This window comes from Canis lupus, chromosome 5 (genome assembly GCF_003254725.2).
Source record: "Canis lupus dingo isolate Sandy chromosome 5, ASM325472v2, whole genome shotgun sequence".
NCBI classification, from domain to species: Eukaryota; Metazoa; Chordata; class Mammalia; order Carnivora; family Canidae; genus Canis; species Canis lupus.
In genome coordinates, this window is record NC_064247.1 from 47,570,072 (window position 1) to 47,589,285 (window position 19,214).

The 19,214-nt window shown below is 37.3% G+C and overlaps 1 protein-coding gene across 6 annotated transcripts in view; it reads left to right on the plus strand.

Annotated features, from left to right (window-relative positions):
• The window catches only part of DOCK7 (dedicator of cytokinesis 7), a 219,365-nt gene that overhangs the window by 25,971 nt on the left and 174,180 nt on the right, over positions 1-19,214 (plus strand). For all 6 annotated transcript variants that reach the window (XM_025427884.3, XM_035717103.2, XM_025427892.3 and 3 more), the window contains exons 2-7: positions 2,555-2,660; positions 11,160-11,335; positions 11,563-11,631; positions 16,606-16,735; positions 16,831-17,043; positions 17,379-17,464. In XM_025427884.3, the coding sequence (XP_025283669.1) occupies positions 2,555-2,660; positions 11,160-11,335; positions 11,563-11,631; positions 16,606-16,735; positions 16,831-17,043; positions 17,379-17,464 (780 nt within the window). The remainder of the gene's footprint in view (positions 1-2,554; positions 2,661-11,159; positions 11,336-11,562; positions 11,632-16,605; positions 16,736-16,830; positions 17,044-17,378; positions 17,465-19,214) is intronic.

The window sequence follows — 19,214 nt, forward strand, 5'->3', positions numbered from 1 at the left end:
AATTCGATTGGAGACCACGATATTCAGGGCTCTGAATTCAGTCTCTGGACACTGCAGAACAAAATTATCATCAGGCTGTCCTGGAAACCAGGTCATTAGACCTATTTAAATTTGTTTGCAGTAGAATGATAGGAGAAAGTAGGGTTTAGTTTTTGGAAAAGATTAAAAAAACCCAGAAGGCTAGTTTTATGAAATAAGGAAGTGGCCAGTTAATCATAGTGTAGAAGTTAGAAATTGACTGCAGAAAAATAATTGCACAAAATTTATTGATAGTGGTGTTTATATAGTGTTTTTTTTTTTTTTAAGATTTAATTTATTTATTCATGAGGGACACAGAGGCAGAGACACAGGAAGAGGGAGAAGCAGGCTCCCTGCAAGGAGCCTGATGTGGGACTCGATCCCAGCACCCCAGGATCACGCCCTGAGCCGAAGGCAGATGCTCAACTGCTGAGCCACCCAGGCGTTCCTATTTTGTGTTCTTGAGTTATAATTTTTTTATTTTATTATTATTATTATTTTTTATTTATTTATGATAGTCACACAGAGAGAGATGAGAGAGAGGCAGAGACACAGGCAGAGGGAGAAGCAGGCTCCATGCACCGGGAGCCTGACGTGGGACTCGATCCCGGGTCTCCAGGATCGCGCCCTGGGCCAAAGGCAGACGCTAAACTGCTGCGCCACCCAGGGATCCTCGAGTTATAATTTTTTTAAAGTTATAATTTCTATTTAATAAAAATGTTAGTAATGTGAGGAAGTTATTTCATTACAGGATTTGGGACTTACTGAATATTTTGCTTTATAGTTTTGTAAGGTATAAAGATATGGAGATTAATGATGTATAAAGTCATTGGAATTTCTAAAATATTTTTGTTTTAGAAATGCCATGTAAGTAAATTTGAAATGCTAGTATGCCCCCAAGGGTTAGTAAACAGTTTGAAATGATGGAACTTTTATTTTTTTATTTTTTATTTTTTTAAGATTTTATTTATTTATTCATCAGAGACACACAGAAAGAGAGGCAGAGACACAGGAAGAGGGAGAAGCAGGCTCCATGCAAGAAGCCCAACGTGGGACTCGATTCCCGGTCTCCAGGATCACGCCCTGGGCTGAAGGTGGTGCTAAACCGCTGAGCCACCCGGGCTCCCCAAAATGATGGAACTTTAAACTCTAATCCTAATTCAATAAAGATTTATCTGTTGTAGTATGGTAATACTTTTGTGGTTTACCTCATTTGTCAGAAAGGTCATTAATACTGTATATTTCATAGGACCAATCAGTCACTTGTTTTGACTGCTGCATGCTAAATATTTTAGGGAAAACAAGGACGAACGAAATCACTGCCTCTGTTTATACGGAGCATATATGAACTATGGAAAAATAGGAAGGAGGAAAGTGGATTAGATTATAAATGTTCTAAGAGGTTTTTTTTTGTTGTTCTAAGAGTTTTAATGAATGGTGGTATTATTTTTAGTTGGTGAGCTAAGAAGTTTGTATGCAGGTGTTGACATTTGAGTTTTCCCTTTAAAACTAGATAAGAATTGAATTTGTGGATACAGAAGAGAAACAGCTTTGTAGGAATCAGTTTATGTTCGCTGACAAGAATTTGGGAAAGGACATGCAAGGCTGGAAAGGTGATTAGGGTCAGATTATGGAAAGCCATTAATGGCAGAGTATTAAGGACATTTTCTAATAGTTAAGTAAAAATAAGGAATAGTTTTAGTTTTTCGGGACATGAATAAGGAGCTAGTGGTATTAGAAAGGAAAGAAGAGGGATCCCTGGGTGGCGCAGCGGTTTAGCGCCTGCCTTTGGCCCAGGGCGCGATCCTGGAGACCTGGGATCGAATCCCTTGTCGGGCTCCCGGTGCGTGGAGCCTGCTTCTTCCTCTGCCTGTGTCTCTGCCTCTCTCTCTCACTGTGTGTCTATCATAAAAAAAAAAAAAAAAAAAAAACTTAAAAAAAAAAAAAAGACAGGAAAGAAGACTTTTTTTCTTTCTAATTCTTTGTTTATAAAATATTTTAGAATTTTATATGCTTAAGATGTATACATTTTAGTATATATCTTATTATAGCTTCCTGCTATGTTGTAAACCAAAGTATGTTTCCAGAAATACCAGATATAAAAGAAGCCTTCTGGGGATGCCTGGGTGGCTCAGTGGTTGAGATTCTGCCTTTGGCTCAGGGCGTGATCCCGGAGTCCCAGGGTCGAGCTCCACATCAGGCTCTCTGCATGGAGCCTACTTCTCCCTCTGCCTATGTCTGTCTCTCATGAATAAATAAATAAAATCATTAAAAAAGAAAAGCCAAAAAAAAAAAAAATAAATAAATAAAAAAGAAAAGCCTTCTGTAAGTTGGCTGTCACTTTTGCATCCTACATCAGCCTAAAGATGTTCTGTAATTATAGGCAGTACTTACTAAAATATCTCTGAATTTGTGGCCCTATTGTTACTCTGAGATTTTGGTGGTTTTTAAATGAATATTTAATATACTTAGTTTCCTTCCATTTTTAACTTGGTTGTTTTCTTTTTTAATAATATATTTACTTACTTTGTTATAGAACTGTGGCTGCTGAAGTCAGGAAGCAGATCTCTGGACAATACAGCGGTTCTCCTCAACTACTCAAAAACCTCAACATTGTTGGCAATATATCCCATCATACCACAGTAAGTAACATATTTAAAATATGGGATGTTACTGGTGCATTACTGATGAGGCCATGAAAAAAACGTGGAAAGGCAAGAGCCAGTGGATTGGGTCCCATCACTAGTCTCATAATTTTATTTGTTCCTACTCCTTTCTTTCCTGAAATTTGAGTTGGGAAGACTGTCAGGAGGTGTAATAAAGGTATTGATTTTGTAGTTAACTCTGAAACTTTATATTCGGGATTTATCAATTCTAGAATTTTATAGTTGAGACTTCCCAGATCTAAGGTTATACATTACAGGAAAATTTAGGGGTCTATTCTAGAAATAGGTATTGAAGGAAATATTAATTATGTAGATTTGTAGTATTATCTGTCTCCTTTAATAGAAGGGAATATACAGTTATTGAATCGTTGACTTAACCAGTTATTGTGTCAGAGACATAAACATATGTATTCTTATTAAGAAACTGGCATGATAGGTAGCCCAGGTGGTTCAGTGGTTTAGCATCGCCTTCAGCCCAGGGCGTGATCCTAGAGAACAGGGATCGAGTCCCATGTCGGGCTCCCTGCATGGAGCCTGCTTCTCCCTCTGCCTGTGTCTCTGCCTCTCTCTCTCTCTGTGTCTCTCATGAATAAATAAAGTCTTAAAAAAAAAAACTGGCATGAGAATAATCAGGTTTTTTTTTTTTTTTTTTTTTTTTTGAGAATAATCAGGTTTTAAAGAGAGAGCACGAGTACGGGATTGGCGGGGAGATGCAGAGGGATAGGGAAAGAAAAAATCCCAAATACTCTCCAATACTGGCCTCCATCTCATGACCCTGAGGTCATGACCTGAGCTGGTATCAAGAGTCAGATGCTTAACCCACTGAGCCACCCAGCGTTATAATAATTTAAAAAAAACACCTTGTTTTAAAAAAATATTTTATTTATTTATTCATGAGAGACAGAGAGAGAGGGGCAGAGTCTACTTCTTCTCCCTCTTTCTCTGACTGCCCCCGGGCTCCCCCACCTCTGCTCTCTTTCCCTCAAATAAATAAATAAAATCTAAACAAACAAACAAACCAAAAACCTGATACTTGCTAGTTATAGTAAGAATATGAATTAAAAATATACCACTATTTATACTCGTACAGCTGTGTAGCTGGAGAAAAATGTAATCCCACGGACTGGTCTCAGTTTATGACCACTTACTCACAAAGGCCTTAACATTTCCAAACAAATAGTATATTTTCCTAGTTCATTCATTTCCCCACTATTTTAGTTGACTTCTTTCATGCCTCCTTACTTTTTTTTTTTTTTTAAGATTATTTATTTATTAATGAGAGAGAGAGAGAGAGAGCGTGTGGCAGAGGGAGAACCAGGCTTCAGGCAGGGAGCCCGATGTGGGACTCGATCCTGGATCTGCAGGATCAGGCCCTAGGCTGAAGGCGGCGCTAAACTGCTGAGCCACCCGGGCTGCCCATCATGCCTCCTTACTCTTAACCCCTAATCACTCTTTCCCATTTTTTTTTTTCTTTTCCATTTTTATTCCTAAGATGACTTGGCTTCATATTGCACTTGTGAAAATTGAAGCAGTCAGAATAAAACTTCCATATACTCCTACCACCATGTGTATTCACTGATTGTCATCTGTATCCATGTAGTCTATGTTCACCTGTTACTTTGGATGAACCACTAGTGAACAAGTGGAGGCATTAATCAATTCCTGCTTCTCTCAGTTATTGAAATACAGTAATCCTCTCTTCCTTTTATCACCTTTCCTCTCTGTTTACCCTATCATTCCCATCAGTATGCAAACATGCTGTTATTTCTCCCACTTAAGAAAAGTCCTTCTCTTTTGCCCTACTTTTCTACCTGTCCCCAGCCTCTGGTATTTTTTTGCTCTACTTTGCAATACAGTTCCTTCAAAGGATTGTCAGAGCTTGCTGACTTCAGTTTGTCTTCTTGTATTCTCTTTGATAAAGTACATTTTTTTTTTAAGATTTTATTTATTTATTAATGGGAGAGAGAGAGAGAGAGAGGCAGAGACACAGGCAGAGAGAGAAGCAGGCTCCATGCAGGGAGCCCGACGTGGGATTTGATCTCGGGTCTCTGGGATCACGCCCTGGGCTGAAGGCAGGCGCTTAACCGCTGAGCCACCCAGGGATCCCTGATAAAGTACTTTTTAAATTATGGGAATCTTTAAACATATACAGAAATAGAAAGGCAAGTATAAACACTGATATTTTCTTAACCATAATGGTGTTACCAGACTTAACAAAATTAATGGTAATTCCTTGGTATCATCTAATATCTAATACATGCTAAATTTCCTTGCTTATCTGATAAATATCTTTTTGTAGTTGGGTTATTCAAATGGGGATGTATATAAAATCCACAGATAGAATTTGGTCTTTGATCACTTGTGTTAAAACAAAAACAGGGATCCCTGGGTGGCGCAGCGGTTTCGCGCCTGCCTTTGGCCCAGGGCGCGATCCTGGAGATCTGGGATCGAATCCCCCGTCGGGCTCCCGGTGCATGGAGCCTGCTTCTCCCTCTGCCTGTGTCTCTGCCTCTCTCTCTCTCTCTCTCTCTCACTATGTGTCTATCATAAATAAAATAAAATAAAAATTAAAAAAACAAAACAAAAACAATTGAAGCAGTTTCTTCTTCCCTCAACTTTTTTTTTTTAAAAGATTTATTTATTCATGAGAGATACAGGGAGAGAGAGAGGCAGAGACATAGGCAGAGGGAGAAGCAGGCTCCCTGCAGGCAGCCTGATGCAGGACTCAATCTGAGATCCCGGGATCATGCCCTGAGCTGAAGGCAGACACTCAACCGCCAAGATACCCAGGTGTCCCTGGTTTAACTTTTTTTTTTTTTTTTTGGTTTAACTTTTTTTAACGACATTATTGAGTTTTAATTCACATGCCAAACAATTCACCCATTTAATTTACAAATCAGTGTATTTAATGTATTCACAGATTATATAATACAATTGTCCCCACAGTCAATTTAGAACATTTCTTAAAAAAATTTTTTTTTAAAAAAAGTATTTGAGAGAAGGAGTGAGAGAGAACACAAGCAAAGGGGAGCACAGAGGGAGAGACAACAGAGAGCCCAACTTGGGGCTTGATCCCAGGATCTCGGGATTATGACCTGATCTGAAGGCAGGCACCCAACCAACTGAGCCACCTGGCACCCCTAGAACATTTTTGTTACCTCAAAAAAGAAACTCTTTAGCTATTACCCTTTATCCTCCTGTCCCTCAGCCCAAAATACCCTCTAATCAAATACCAGAATTTTTGATGGCATACCAAAAAGGATTGAAAGATCTTAACACTGAACATGTCAGCCAAATTCCAACACAATGATTGTTGAAGAAGGTATTTTAATATTGCCTATTGGATATTCTGTAGTGCTTCACTATTGCTTCTCATCACTCTTTAACCCTGCATATTGCCCAGCCACTTTCTTTTATAAAATCACGTTACAATCTCTTCCCTTGGTTCATAAATATAGAATCTTTCCTTGGAGTCTTCAAAATAATTTATAGTTAAATTAGCTCATCATAACATTTCAAGACTGACCCAAGCAGCTGTCTCTGATGGGCATCAGAGGGAGGGGAGGTAGTTTTAGCAAAATAAATTTGTTTTTGTGATCCAAGTCTAGCTAACATCACATCTAGAAAGCCAGTAATCTGTGTGAGTTTGAGAGGCAAGATTGTTTATCCTATATTTAGTATTTCTAAGAAAGTGTCATAGCCTCCTTCCGTACCCTAAGACGTACTCATGGTATGGTTGGTCATTCTTTGAGGAAAGATTAATTTTGAATTAGACATATGCAAATACTTTCACCTTTTGTCATTATTTCATTGAATATTCATTTGTGACACTTCAAATCCTGAAAGGCATGCTGCCCTAGAAGTAATATCTGGGTCGAGAAATGTTGACTTAAAAAGTGTTTCAAAAATTTCACTTCAGGGGCACCTGGGTGGCTCAGCAGTTGAGCATCTGCCTTGGGCTCAGGCTATGATCCCGGGGTCCTGGGATCGAGTCCCACATCAGGCTCCCTGCATGGAGCCTGCTTCTGCCTCTGCCTCTCTCTCTCTCTCTGTGTCTCTCATGAATAAATAAATAAATCTTTAAAGAAATTTCACTTCAGTATATCTATGTCTGTCATCTATTTTGTGGTAATATGTATATAATAAAATTTATCATTTAACCACTTCTAAGTGTACAATTTAGTGGCATTAAGTGCATTCACAATATTGTGTAACCATCACCACTGCTATCCATAACTGCTATCCATTTCCAGAAAATTTTTCTTTATCCCAGACAGAAACCTTGTACCCATTAAACAACTCCTGGTTGCCTCCTCCTCACAGTCCCTAGCAACCTTTATTCTATTTCTGTGTCTATAAATTTGTCTATTCTGTGTACCTTATAAAGTACAATCATACAATATTTGTCTTTTTGTCTGTGGCTTATTACACTTAGCATTTCTTCAGAGATTTGTCTATATTCAGACTCAATAATATACCATACTTTTCCCATTCTGTTTTCAAATTCCTTATATGTCCTATTTGAAGTGAATTTTTTGTATATTATATAGGTAGGTCATACTTTTAAATTCACTCTGCCCTTCTCTTTTAATTGGTTTATGTAGACCATTTACATTTAATGTTATTATTGGTTTTGCTAGTGTTTTAGTCTGTTATTTTTTTTTTTTTTAAATTTTTATTTATTTATGATAGTCACACAGAGAGAGAGAGAGAGAGAGAGGCAGAGACATACGCAGAGGGAGAAGCAGGCTCCATGCACCGGGAGCCCGACATGGGATTCGATCCCGGGTCTCCAGGATCGCGCCCTGGGCCAAAGGCAGGCGCCAAACCGCTGCGCCACCCAGGGATCCCTTAGTCTGTTATTTTATTTTTTGTTCTTTCTGTTTTTTTTTCTGTTTTCTTTTTTCCTGTTTTCTGTGGGTTACCTGAACATTTTTTAGAACTCCATTTTGATCTATTTGTAGTGTTGTTGAGTGCATATCTTTGTATAGCTTTTTAAGTGGTTTCTTAGGTATTTACATAACATCACAAAACCAGTGTTGACATTTTACCAGTTTGATTGAAGTTTAGAAATTTTATGTACCTTTCTGTCCCTTTACCTTTTACTGTATTATGGAGACCACCTCAGATATTATCCCAGTAGTAAGAGGAAGAAGTGCTGTGTTATTACTGCATAGATGTCCCTGTGTGATCTCCACTGACACTGTGGAGGTGGGAGGCTCATACCTTCTAGTAGGTATGAACATCCCAGTTCCCCACTGTGACTTCTTTGATACCATGCTTGGTGGGGAGTGTTGGATGCCTTGTTACAGCTTTGTGAGGGTGAAGTCTAGCTTTTCACTTGGCCATGCTTGTGTAGATGTGGGTGGGTCCACACTTTTTTATATAGTGTTCTGCTGAAATAGTATGGTTATTGTCTAAAACTTTTCTGTTTTGCTGTGCTTCCCCTCTCTTTGTCTAACGGCTGGGGAGAAGAGGGTTTTGTTAGAGTTCCCCCACAACCCACCCCATGCCATGTTCCTTGGTGTTTCTGGTTTGTGAGCTTTTCTAGTTCCAAGTGTGGAGTTACCTACAGCAAAAAGAAATTTAGGTAACTCATTGTTGTGCCATTCCTTGGGTCCCAAGGTCCCTACTGATTTGCCTTTTTTCTCTACTTTTTAGAATCTTCAGATGTTTATTTTATATTGACTGTCCAGGATTTATAGTTACAATTAGTGGGAAGAATAGGGAAAAGTAGGTCTACTTCATCCTTCCAGAAGTGGAAGTATGTCCTAATGACTTTTCATGTTGAACATTTTTTTATGTGCTAACTGGCTGTTTCTGTATCTTCCTGTGTGAATGTTTTGTCAACCCCCTCTTGCATTTATTTAAGAGGGTGGTTTGTCCTCTTAAATAAATTATTGAGATGTAGGACTTCTTTATATATTCTAGGCACCAGTCTCTTGTTAAATATGTTTTGTGAATATTTCCTCTTAGTGTGGCTTGCCTATTCATTTTCTTTTCTTTTCTTTCTTTTTTTTTTTTTTTGAGATTTTATTTTTTTATTTCATGAGAGGCATAGAGAGAGAGAGAGAGGCAGAGACATAGGCAGAGGGAGAAGCAGGCTCCCTGCAAGGAGCCCAATACAGGACTCTATCCTGGACTCCAGGATCATGCCCTGAGCTGACAGCAGACGCTCAACCGCTGGCCACCCAGACATCCCTGCCTATTCATTTTCTTAACTGTCTTTTGATGTATCAGATTTTTCTTTTATGATTATTTCTATGTCATGTCTTGGAAATGTTTGCTTGCTCCCAAATCATAAAGACATTCTCCTAGGCTAGATGTTGAATTTTAATGGTGTTTAGTATTTATATTTGAGTCCCTGATCCATCTCAATTTTAATTTTGTGTATATTGTGATGTAAGAATTGAGATTCATCCCCCCCAACCCCCCGTATAGATAGCCAGTTTTTTCAGCAATTATGGTTGAAGAATATTGTTTCCCTACTGAATTGCTTCTTTCCCTGTTTTAGGAACAGGGATAGTATATGATGTATACGCTATACATCGTGATAGTATATGATGTACTTGAGAGAATAAGTAAGGTAGGATGCTTATGAGAGAAAAATCTTGAATTGTAGAGCTTGAAGATCCATTTTTAAATTTTGCACTACCATTTGTGGCTATTTCATTTTCAGGAGTTGTTTGTCTTTGAGCACAAATGCCTTTCTTTGTAGAATTGAAATACTAATTGTCTCTAACTTACAGGTTTTGGGAGAGGTTTGAATGAGAAAGCATATAAAGATAATAGCAGCTATATTTTGAGTGTTATGGTGTGCCAGTCATTTATTATTTTACTTAACTATCTTTAAAATGTTGCTTTACCTGTCAGTGGTTGTTCAGTCCAAAGCAGCATAGATTAAAGCACCTTCTTTTTTTTTTTTTTTTTTTTTTAAATGTTTATTTATTTATGATAGTCACAGAGAGAGAAAGAGAGAGAGGCAGAGACACAGGCAGAGGGAGAAGCAGGCTCCATGCACCGGAAGCCCGATGTGGGATTCGATCCCGGGTCTCCAGGATCGCGCCCTGGGCCAAAGGCAGGCGCCAAACCCCTGCACCACCCAGGGATCCCAAAGCACCTTCTTTTTCATAACACAAATAGTGTCTCTGTTTTTACCTGGTTGAACATCTTGAGAAATTACATGTTATTATTATCATTGGTCCACAAGTGCACATTTGTTATATAACTTCATAATTTTGCTTGAATATTTTTTTCTGGTGTTAGATAAGAGGTAGTGTATCTTATTAAAATGTATAATTTCAGCTTGGCTAAGGAATTCTGTGAATATTCTATTATTGCTAATAGATACTTTTCATAGAGTCTGCGTATCAGTTTCTTTTTTTTTTTTTTAATTTTTTATTTATTATTTATGATAGTCACAGAGCGAGAGAGAGGCAGAGACATAGGCAGAGGGAGAAGCAGGCTCCATGCACTGGGAGCCCGACGTGGGATTCGATCCTGGGTCTCCAGGATCGTGCCCTGGGCCAAAGACAGGCGCCAAACCACTGCGCCACCCAGGGATCCTGCGTATCAGTTTCTCATGGCTGCTGGAACAAAGTACCGCAGACTGTGCAGCTTAAAACAACAGGAATTTATCTTCTCACAGTGCTGGAGCCCAGAATGATATCGGTGGTCAGCAATCTGGGTTTTGGTGAGGTCACAGTCCCTTCAGAGGCTCCCTTCAGAATCTGTTCCATGCCTTGTCCAGATCTGGTGGCTGCTTCAGGCTGTATCTCTTCTGTCTTTAAGGCCCAAATCTTAGCATGTCTCTTTGCTGTGTCTTCTGGCTTTCTCCTCTGTGTGGCCCAAACTCCTTGTATCTCCATATGAGGATATTTATGATTGTGCTTAGGACCCACTCATATAATCCAGGATAATGTCCTCATTTTAAGATCCTTAATCATGTTCAAATATTCTTTTATTTGTGTGTATGTATGTATGTATGTATGTATTTATTTTACCATGTAAGGTCCGTGATTGAGATGTAGAAATCTTTGGAGGCCATTTTCAGCCTACCATGGACTGGTTATATATTTTTACTAGAATACTCAACAATAAATAACATCAAATAAAGTAAAAGCACTGCTTATAAACTTAGGAATGACAATTCCAAAGATATATAAAAGAAAAAAAGAATCCTAATGAGCATTTTGTAACCATAAAATATTCTAAAACTGTTAATTATCTTTACTGATTTTATGTGAGGGGAAGTGAGATGAGTATTGACTCAAAAGCATAAACAAATATAAGAAGGCCGACACCTTGTGGTTTCTTTAGTGCATCTGGCCAAATGAATCTTTGCTGACATTTTAGAAATAACTAGGTTAAAAACGTATATTTTTTAAAACAAATTTCCTTTGCTTAGAGTTTTAAAATTGTTACATCCACCTCTCCCTTTCTACCCACCTCTCACACCCACTACTCTTTATAAAGGTGCCCCTTACTGAAGCAGTGGATCCAGTGGATTTGGAGGAATACCTCAGTACTCATCCTTTAGGTGTGGATGCTGGGCCATTGAGGGATTTGATTGAGTTCCCTCCAGATGATATTGAAGTTGTTTATAGTCCTAGGGACTGCAGAACCCTTGTGTCAGCTGTACCTGAAGAAAGGTAAGGAGATTATCTACCTATTTTTGGTTTTAGTGTTACTGTGGAAAGGCTTCCTTCCTTGATTTTATTCAGATCCTATTTCATATGGTGATGTTGTTTCCTATTATATGAACAAGAACGGAAGCAACCAAATTCACAAACATCATTGCTTTCCTTACTAAATTACAAATGTATGTTCTTTTTTTATTTATTTTTTATTTATCGTTTTTTGTTCTTTTTTAAAATAGTGAGATGGATCCACATGTTAGAGATTGTATAAGAAGTTATACAGAGGACTGGGCGATTGTGATCAGAAAGTAAGTTATATGTTTATTATAACATTAAAAATGCTGAGTAGGATCTAGAAATGGATTAAGGTAGATTAATAATAATTATGAGACCTGAACATTCATTTAAAAAAATTGCTGAAGAAGCAAAAGAAGAACTTTTTTTTTTTTTTTTTTTTTTTTAAGAAGAAACTTTTGTATATAGATATTTTCTCCTTAGGAGTTCTACAACTATTGCTGCCTACATTTACTTAACTTTCCTTATAAGATAATAGGCTTATCAGTAGTATTTCTATATTGTCACTGACCATTAATAACTAGTAATATATAATTATAATAATTTATAATCTAATTTTTTGGGAAAAAATGAGTAGGTATTGATGAATAATTTGTATTCAAAAGAATCCAGTTTGTTGAAACTTAAATAGTTAAATGGAATAGCCAGCTTTCTAGATCAAGCTGTTTGAAAGGTTTCCACCCTTTATTAATAGGTCCTTATTTATAGGTGTTTGAATCAGGTAAATATTTTTAAAAAGTAATATTTTGTTCTACCACAAAATTTCTTTTTCTAATGGATGGTGTTTGAGATATCAAGTCAGGTTAAGAGCAAAAGGTAAGTTTCCTTTGCTATTTTTAATTTACATACTGAAGAGTCTTCATACTGAAAATTTTTAGTTTATTTTTCTAAATGCAATATAATGATTGAAGTAGTGAAGAATTCTGTTATGACATTGTTTTCACAAATGAAGTTGTCTATGCTAAATTGTACTAGAAATGGTGATGTATCCTTTGCTTATTGTTTTGCCTTTATGGCAGCCGTCTTATTTCACTGGGTTTAATATTGTGCTATGCATCACTTGGGGATACTGCTGACATGCTTTTTAGTTTTAGTGTGACCTAATAAAAGCACAGTCTGCTACCCTTTATAAAGAAGAGCTGTTTTTATGAACTTAAAATTTTGATAAGTAATTCAGTAGCTAGATTTTTGGCATTACTGAAGAAAACTGTTCTTCTATCAGATAACTCAAAAGTCTTTACCTCTATACATGTATGTTGGAAACTTCTAATCAGAAATCTTAATATAAAGAGATTAGTTGCAAAACATTAATCTCAGAATCATGGAGTGTGCTACTTAGTTCTCATCATGGGATTGCTGACCTTGCTTTAGGCAAGATGGTAAGGTTGTTAGCATTTTTGGGTACTTACTACGTGTTGGGCATTTTATTGGGCAATTGGCACTCATCTCAGAATTCCAACAGATAACGTAGCTCAGGCTCAGAGTAGTTAAGTAATGTCTTTGAGGTCCTACAGCCAGAAAGTGGGATAGTCTGGATTAGAACCTGGAGCATCAGATTCTTTTTTTTTTTTTTTTTAATTTTATTTATTTATTCATGAGAGACAGAGAGAGAGAGAGAGAGAGAGAGAAGAGAGGCAGAGGACAGGCAGAGGGAGAAGCAAGCTCCATGCAGGGAGCCCGACGCGGGACTCGATCTCCAGGGTCTCCAGAATCAGGCCCTGGGCTGAAGGCGGTGCCAAACCGCTGAACTGCCCGGGCTGCCCGGAGCATCAGATTCTAATGCTTAAATTTTTTCTTTACATCAGATATTATTTATCATTTACAGCAGTAAATGGCAAAAGGGGTACTTTTGGGCTACAGGTTTTAAAGTATCCCTGAAAAATAGAAGATAGGGTGTGATTGGAACATAAGAGAAAACCACAGTACAGAATAATTTGAGGAGAAGATAAATAAAAAAACCTCAATAGGGTTGTACGCTCAGAAGCAGTGAATTCACACAATGGAAAGGGGACCTGAGGTAACTGTTGGACATTTGGGTACTCTGACCCCTGTACCATGTTTGCACAGGAGCGGCTGCAGAGCTATCTGCCTTTTTTTTTTTAGAGCAGTGATTATGGGGGCTTGAGCTGATAATACAGTGCTCAGGGTGGGCATGCCTTGGAAGATGGAGGAGGCCCTCATACCCGGAACAGTAGATACTAGCAGATTCTGCCCAGCAGCATGATTGCCTCTTCTCTGTAGTCACCGGATATGGGCTGAGCAAACACATATGGTGTTTGCAGGTAGATATGGGGTTACAGATTTAAAAAGGAGCATAGCACCCAGATTTGCCAACTGTTTGATGAAAACCAGCGTGCTTCAAAGAGAATTATCAATCGACAAATAATAGAACTGACAATTTAAAGTTGGCAGTAGTTGAGAGAACACAGATCAAGACCCATAGTGTAATTAATATCCTTAAGGAGATGTGAAAGGATATGGCAGACATATAAACCAGTTGTCTGGGATCTCTGGGTGGCGCAGCGGTTTAGCGCCTGCCTTTGGCCCAGGGCGCGATCCTGGAGACCCGGGATCGAATCCCACGTCGGGCTCCCGGTGCATGGAGCCTGCTTCTCCCTCTGCCTGTGTCTCTGCCTCTCTCTCTCTCTCTGTGTGTGACTATCATAAATAAATAAAAATTAAAAAAAAAATAAACCAGTTGTCTTTGGAAATTAATATTTTATTCAGTGAAAAAATATTAAAAACTCAGCAGATGGGCTTAATGGCGAAGTGGATGTGACTGAAGAGTGGAATAATAAGCCATAATATGAAACCACACCATTCTTCTGTAATGCAGCACATCAGGATAAAGGGACAGAAAGTACTTCACTCATTCAAATACTCAACAAATACTTTCTGAGAGTCTGGTATGTGCCAGGCACTATGCTAAGCAGTGATGAAACAGCAGTCAACAAAACCAATTCCCTGCCCTCATGGAGCTTACTTTCTATTTGGGGATGAGGGCAATGGACAATAAACAAACACAGATAAATATTAATAGGTATGGTAGAGGTAACTCTTATGGAGGAAAAAAAAGTAGAGTGAGGGGGATAATGAGAGCCAAGAAATGGGACTAAATTTCCTACCTTGTAAATTAATCAGAAGAGACCTTAGAGACAAGGTGAATTTGAGCAAAGACCTGAAGAAAGTAAGGAGTGAGGCCTTTGCATATCTGGGGGAGGAGTGTATTAGGCAGAGGGAAGAAGAGCACATGCAAAGCCTCTATACTAGAAACATGCTAGGAATGGTCAGGGAATAGCAAAGAGGTCAGCGTGGCTGGAATAGAATAAATGAGGGACAGGATGCCAGGATATGCGGTCATAGCAATGGTGGTGTATATGGGGGGGGGGGGGGGTTGGATGGGTAATCACGTAGAGCCTTATAGCAACCAACTAGAGGTCAGAGTGGATGATTCAGAAGAGTATTGATCATGAATCATGTCATTCTTCTAAGCTCCTGTGAATTTTATATTGTCAATATTTTAGGTCATAAAGGAGGCAGAATTCAACACATTTCTGGTTTTTTAGAGTAGCTTAGACATACAACTTCACAAAATAAGGCCCTTTAAACATTTCATGAAAGATTAAAACATCGACTTTTGAATAAAACCTTTCATGTTACTATGAGTATCTTTATTTTAGTTCTTCTAGAGAAAAATGCTTTCTTTCACTTTGTGATTACCCTGTGATATGAACATCGTGTAGCTGCTGTTTTAATATCTTTAGGAACAAGACACAATATGAATGATTCATATCAAGTGTGATTCTTTACTACTTCATAAATTCACTGGTGACAAGAACCGTATCATTATCTAGTAATCATAATTATTTTTGTTCCAATTAAAATTTTCCCCAGTGGGACTGTATGAGGTGTGGAATAATAATCACTCTTTGATCTTAGTGTCTGTTTAATGCTCTTGGATATTGGATTTTTAGGAAAGAAGCTTACCTTAATTTAAGAGTTAATTCTAAGTCTGACATATATATTATGTAGCAGTATATGTTAAGTGATATATGTATACAATGGTATAGATCTTACTGTTTTCCCATTTAAAAGTCTGCAGCTTTGAGATGCCTGGGTAGCTCAGCAGTTAAGCATCTGCCTTCGGCTCAGGGCATGATTGTGGAGTCCCAGGATCAAGCCCCACATCGGGCTCCCTGCATGGAGCTTGCTTCTCCTTCTGCCTATGTCTCTGCCTCTGTGTCTCTGTGTCTCTCATGAGTAAATAAATAAAATCTTTAAAAAAATTTTTTAAAAAAGTCTGCAGTTTTAGCTTGTTTAAGATCTTTTATATATAATGACACAAGGAACTTTTTTTGGCTATTTGAAATTTTAAGATTCAGTGCTTTTTATTTTTCTACCTTTTAAAAATTTACATTGTTATGAATGCAGTATATATTTTCTACTCTCTCAATTTATTCTTTAACCTTGCTTCCTATCCTTTTTACTGAAAAGAAAAAAATTATCTGACTTGGAAGTACAACTTATGTTAAAAATACATGGTTGTGGGCAGCCTGGGTGGCTCAGCGGTTTAGTGCCGCATTCAGCTCAGGGCGTGATCCTAGAGTCCCGGGATCGAGTCCCACGTGGGGCTCTCTGCATGGCGCCTGCTTCTCCTTCTGCCTGTATCTTTGCCTCTCTCTCTCTCTCTCTGTGTGTGTCTCTCATGAATAAATAAATAAATAAATCTAAAAAAAATAATACATGGTTGTTGTGGAAAGGAGAATATGACTTACTTTTGGAATCTTCTAATCTGCTCTCTAGTTGGAATAAAGGAACTTTGAGTGGAAGTCTTTTTCTTTCTTTTTTTTAAAAGATTTTATTTATTCAAGAGAGAAAACATGAGCTCTGTCAAGCAGAGGGAACAGCAGAGGGAGAGGGAGAAGCAGACACCCTCCTGAGCAGAGAGCCTGACTCAGGGCTCAATCCCAGAACCCTATGATCATGACCTAAGCTGAAGGCATACACTTAATCGACTGAGTCACACAGGTGCCCCGAATGGAAATCTTTTTAAACCTCTGGTTAAATGTTTAACACAATTAAAACTGCTGGAATGTGTCCTTATTAATGTTAAGAAATAATACAGAGAACAGTTGGCTTGTTACGTAATGGTGAAAATGAAAAATTTCTAAAAACTGATCTTTATTTAACTACTTTGTTTTGAATAGGTATCATAAATTGGGAACAGGATTTAATCCTAATACATTAGATAAACAGAAAGAAAGGCAAAAAGGTTTGCCGAAGCAGGTCTTTGAATCTGATGAAGCTCCAGATGGCAACAGCTACCAGGATGAGCAAGTAATATTTTTATTTTTAAATGACTAAAGGAGATTATTTGAAAGTAGTTTATTTTTTTATTTCTTCATTAATTTATTTAATGTTTTGCATGGCAGGATGATCTTAAAAGACGTTCAATGTCAATAGATGATACTCCAAGGGGTAGCTGGGCCTGCAGTATTTTTGACTTGAAAAATTCACTTCCTGATGCTTTGCTTCCCAATTTACTTGACCGAACTCCTAATGAAGAAATAGACCGGCAGAATGATGACCAAAGGAAATCGAATCGTCATAAGGAACTCTTTGCTCTGCACCCATCACCAGATGAGGTATAGATATTTGGATATAAAGAAGCAGATGATTAAGATAGATATTTTGGAAGTATTGCATATAGTATTATTATACTGTCGGGAATAAAACTTAACTGAAACATATTCACTCAAATAAAAACATACTTTTTATTTGAGTGAATATATTATACTTAATATATAACCTCTGTGAATCGAGCACACTTAGGATCTAATGACTTCTGATTGAGGGTAAATCAGTCCTTGTTTTATGTCCTCAGTTGTGAAGATTCCAAGTATTTGATTAATAAGTTCTTAAAAATTTTAAAGGGTTGAAATATAAAAATGTTCATTTAATGTTGCTTGTCAATTTGTAGGAAGAGCCCATAGAACGACTTAGTGTTCCTGATGTGCCCAAAGAGCATTTTGGTCAGAGACTTCTTGTAAAATGTTTATCACTCAAGTGAGTATTTATTTTGTTTATGGTATTAACTTTTATTTTTCAAATAGTATTTTGAGTATTAGTATAATAAAATCCCAGTAGATTTTGTACTTGTTTTAATACCCTTCTGAGAATGATCTTCTATACATAATTTTAAATGCTACTGAGCATTAGAGTTGATGTATGAAGCTGAGCTTAAGAGCATTTTTGGCTCACAGGTGGAAATGACTCTTTGTCACAGCTATATATAATTAATCTTAAAACTTGAAAAGCATTTCCTAAATATCTTGTGTCTACCAGTTGCTATACTTGGCTTGGGGAATATAAAGGCAAAGTAGCTTTTCCCTTAAAGAGTTGATTATACATTTGTCACCTGGTAGGCTTTGTGGGTTTTTTTTTGTGTGTGTGTGAAGATTTTGAAGTATATATATTTTTCCTTATGTAAAATAGTTAAATGACTTTTGACCTAACATCATTAAAGTGATTTATCTTAAATTTTGTTCTTCACAAGTGCTTTCTCTTTTTTAATTTCTATTTTAATTCATCCTGTCTTCAGTCTAATTGTATAAGATAGACATTATTTTCTTCATTTTACAAATGAGGAAACGAGGATTCAAAAGCATAAGCATAGGTTAACAGGCATGCTCATTGTTTTGCACCCAGTTATTGAAAAAAATAAACTATACTCTTTTCATTATATCATGTTAATATTATAGTTTATTTTTGGTTCTGACTTAAACGAAGTTTCAATTCATAGAACTTTCTAAAAGAAGCAGCTCATAGGGACAGACCACTTCTATCTCTGGATAACTTGGGTAGTTTTCTTCCTTTGTGAATTAAGGCACTATTTATTTAGTTAGATTTATCTAGACCCCTGTTAGTGCTTTAGTACATTGAGTCTTTTGAGTATCAGGACAGCTAATATCAGTTCTTATGATTTTCTTTTTGTTTTTTTTTCTTTTGTTTTTTTAATAGCTTTATTATGATATAATTTACATATAAAATTCACCCTTTTATTTATTATTATTATTTTTTTAATTTTTATTTATTTATGATAGTCACACAGAGAGAGAGAGAGAGAGAGGCAGAGACATAGGCAGAGGGAGAAGCAGGCTCCATGCACCGGGAGCCCGACGTGGGATTCGATCCTGGGTCTCTAGGATCGTGCCCTGGGCCAAAGGCAGGCGCCAAACCGCTGCGCCACCCAGGGATCCCAAATTCACCCTTTTAAAAGTCAGTGGTTTATTTGTTTTTTTATTTAGTTTTAAGATTATAGTTTTAACATAGTTAACTAATGGCATTATATTATTTTTAGGTGTACAATGTAGTGATTTACTAATACTGTACATTACTCAGTGCTTATCATGATAAGTGTACTCTTAATCCCCTTTACCTATTTCACCCATCTGCCAACCTACCACCCCTCTGGTAACTATCAGTTTGTTCTCTACACTTGAGAGTCTTTCTTTTGGTTTGTGTCTTTTTTTGTTCGTTTGTTTGTTTTTTAAATTGTACATGTGAATGAAATCATTCAGTTTTTGTCTTTTACTAACTGAGTTATTTTGCTTGGCATTATATTCTTTCTCTTCCTTCTTTTGCTCACTTCTTTTTTTTTTTTTTTTTTTGGTAAAGATTTATTTATTTATTTGACAGAGAGGGAGAACATGCATGAGTGAGGGGAGGGACAGAGGGGGAAAGAGAGAATCTCAAGCAAACTCTATGCTAATACAGAGCCTGACATGAGGCTTGATCTCATGACCCTGAGGTCACG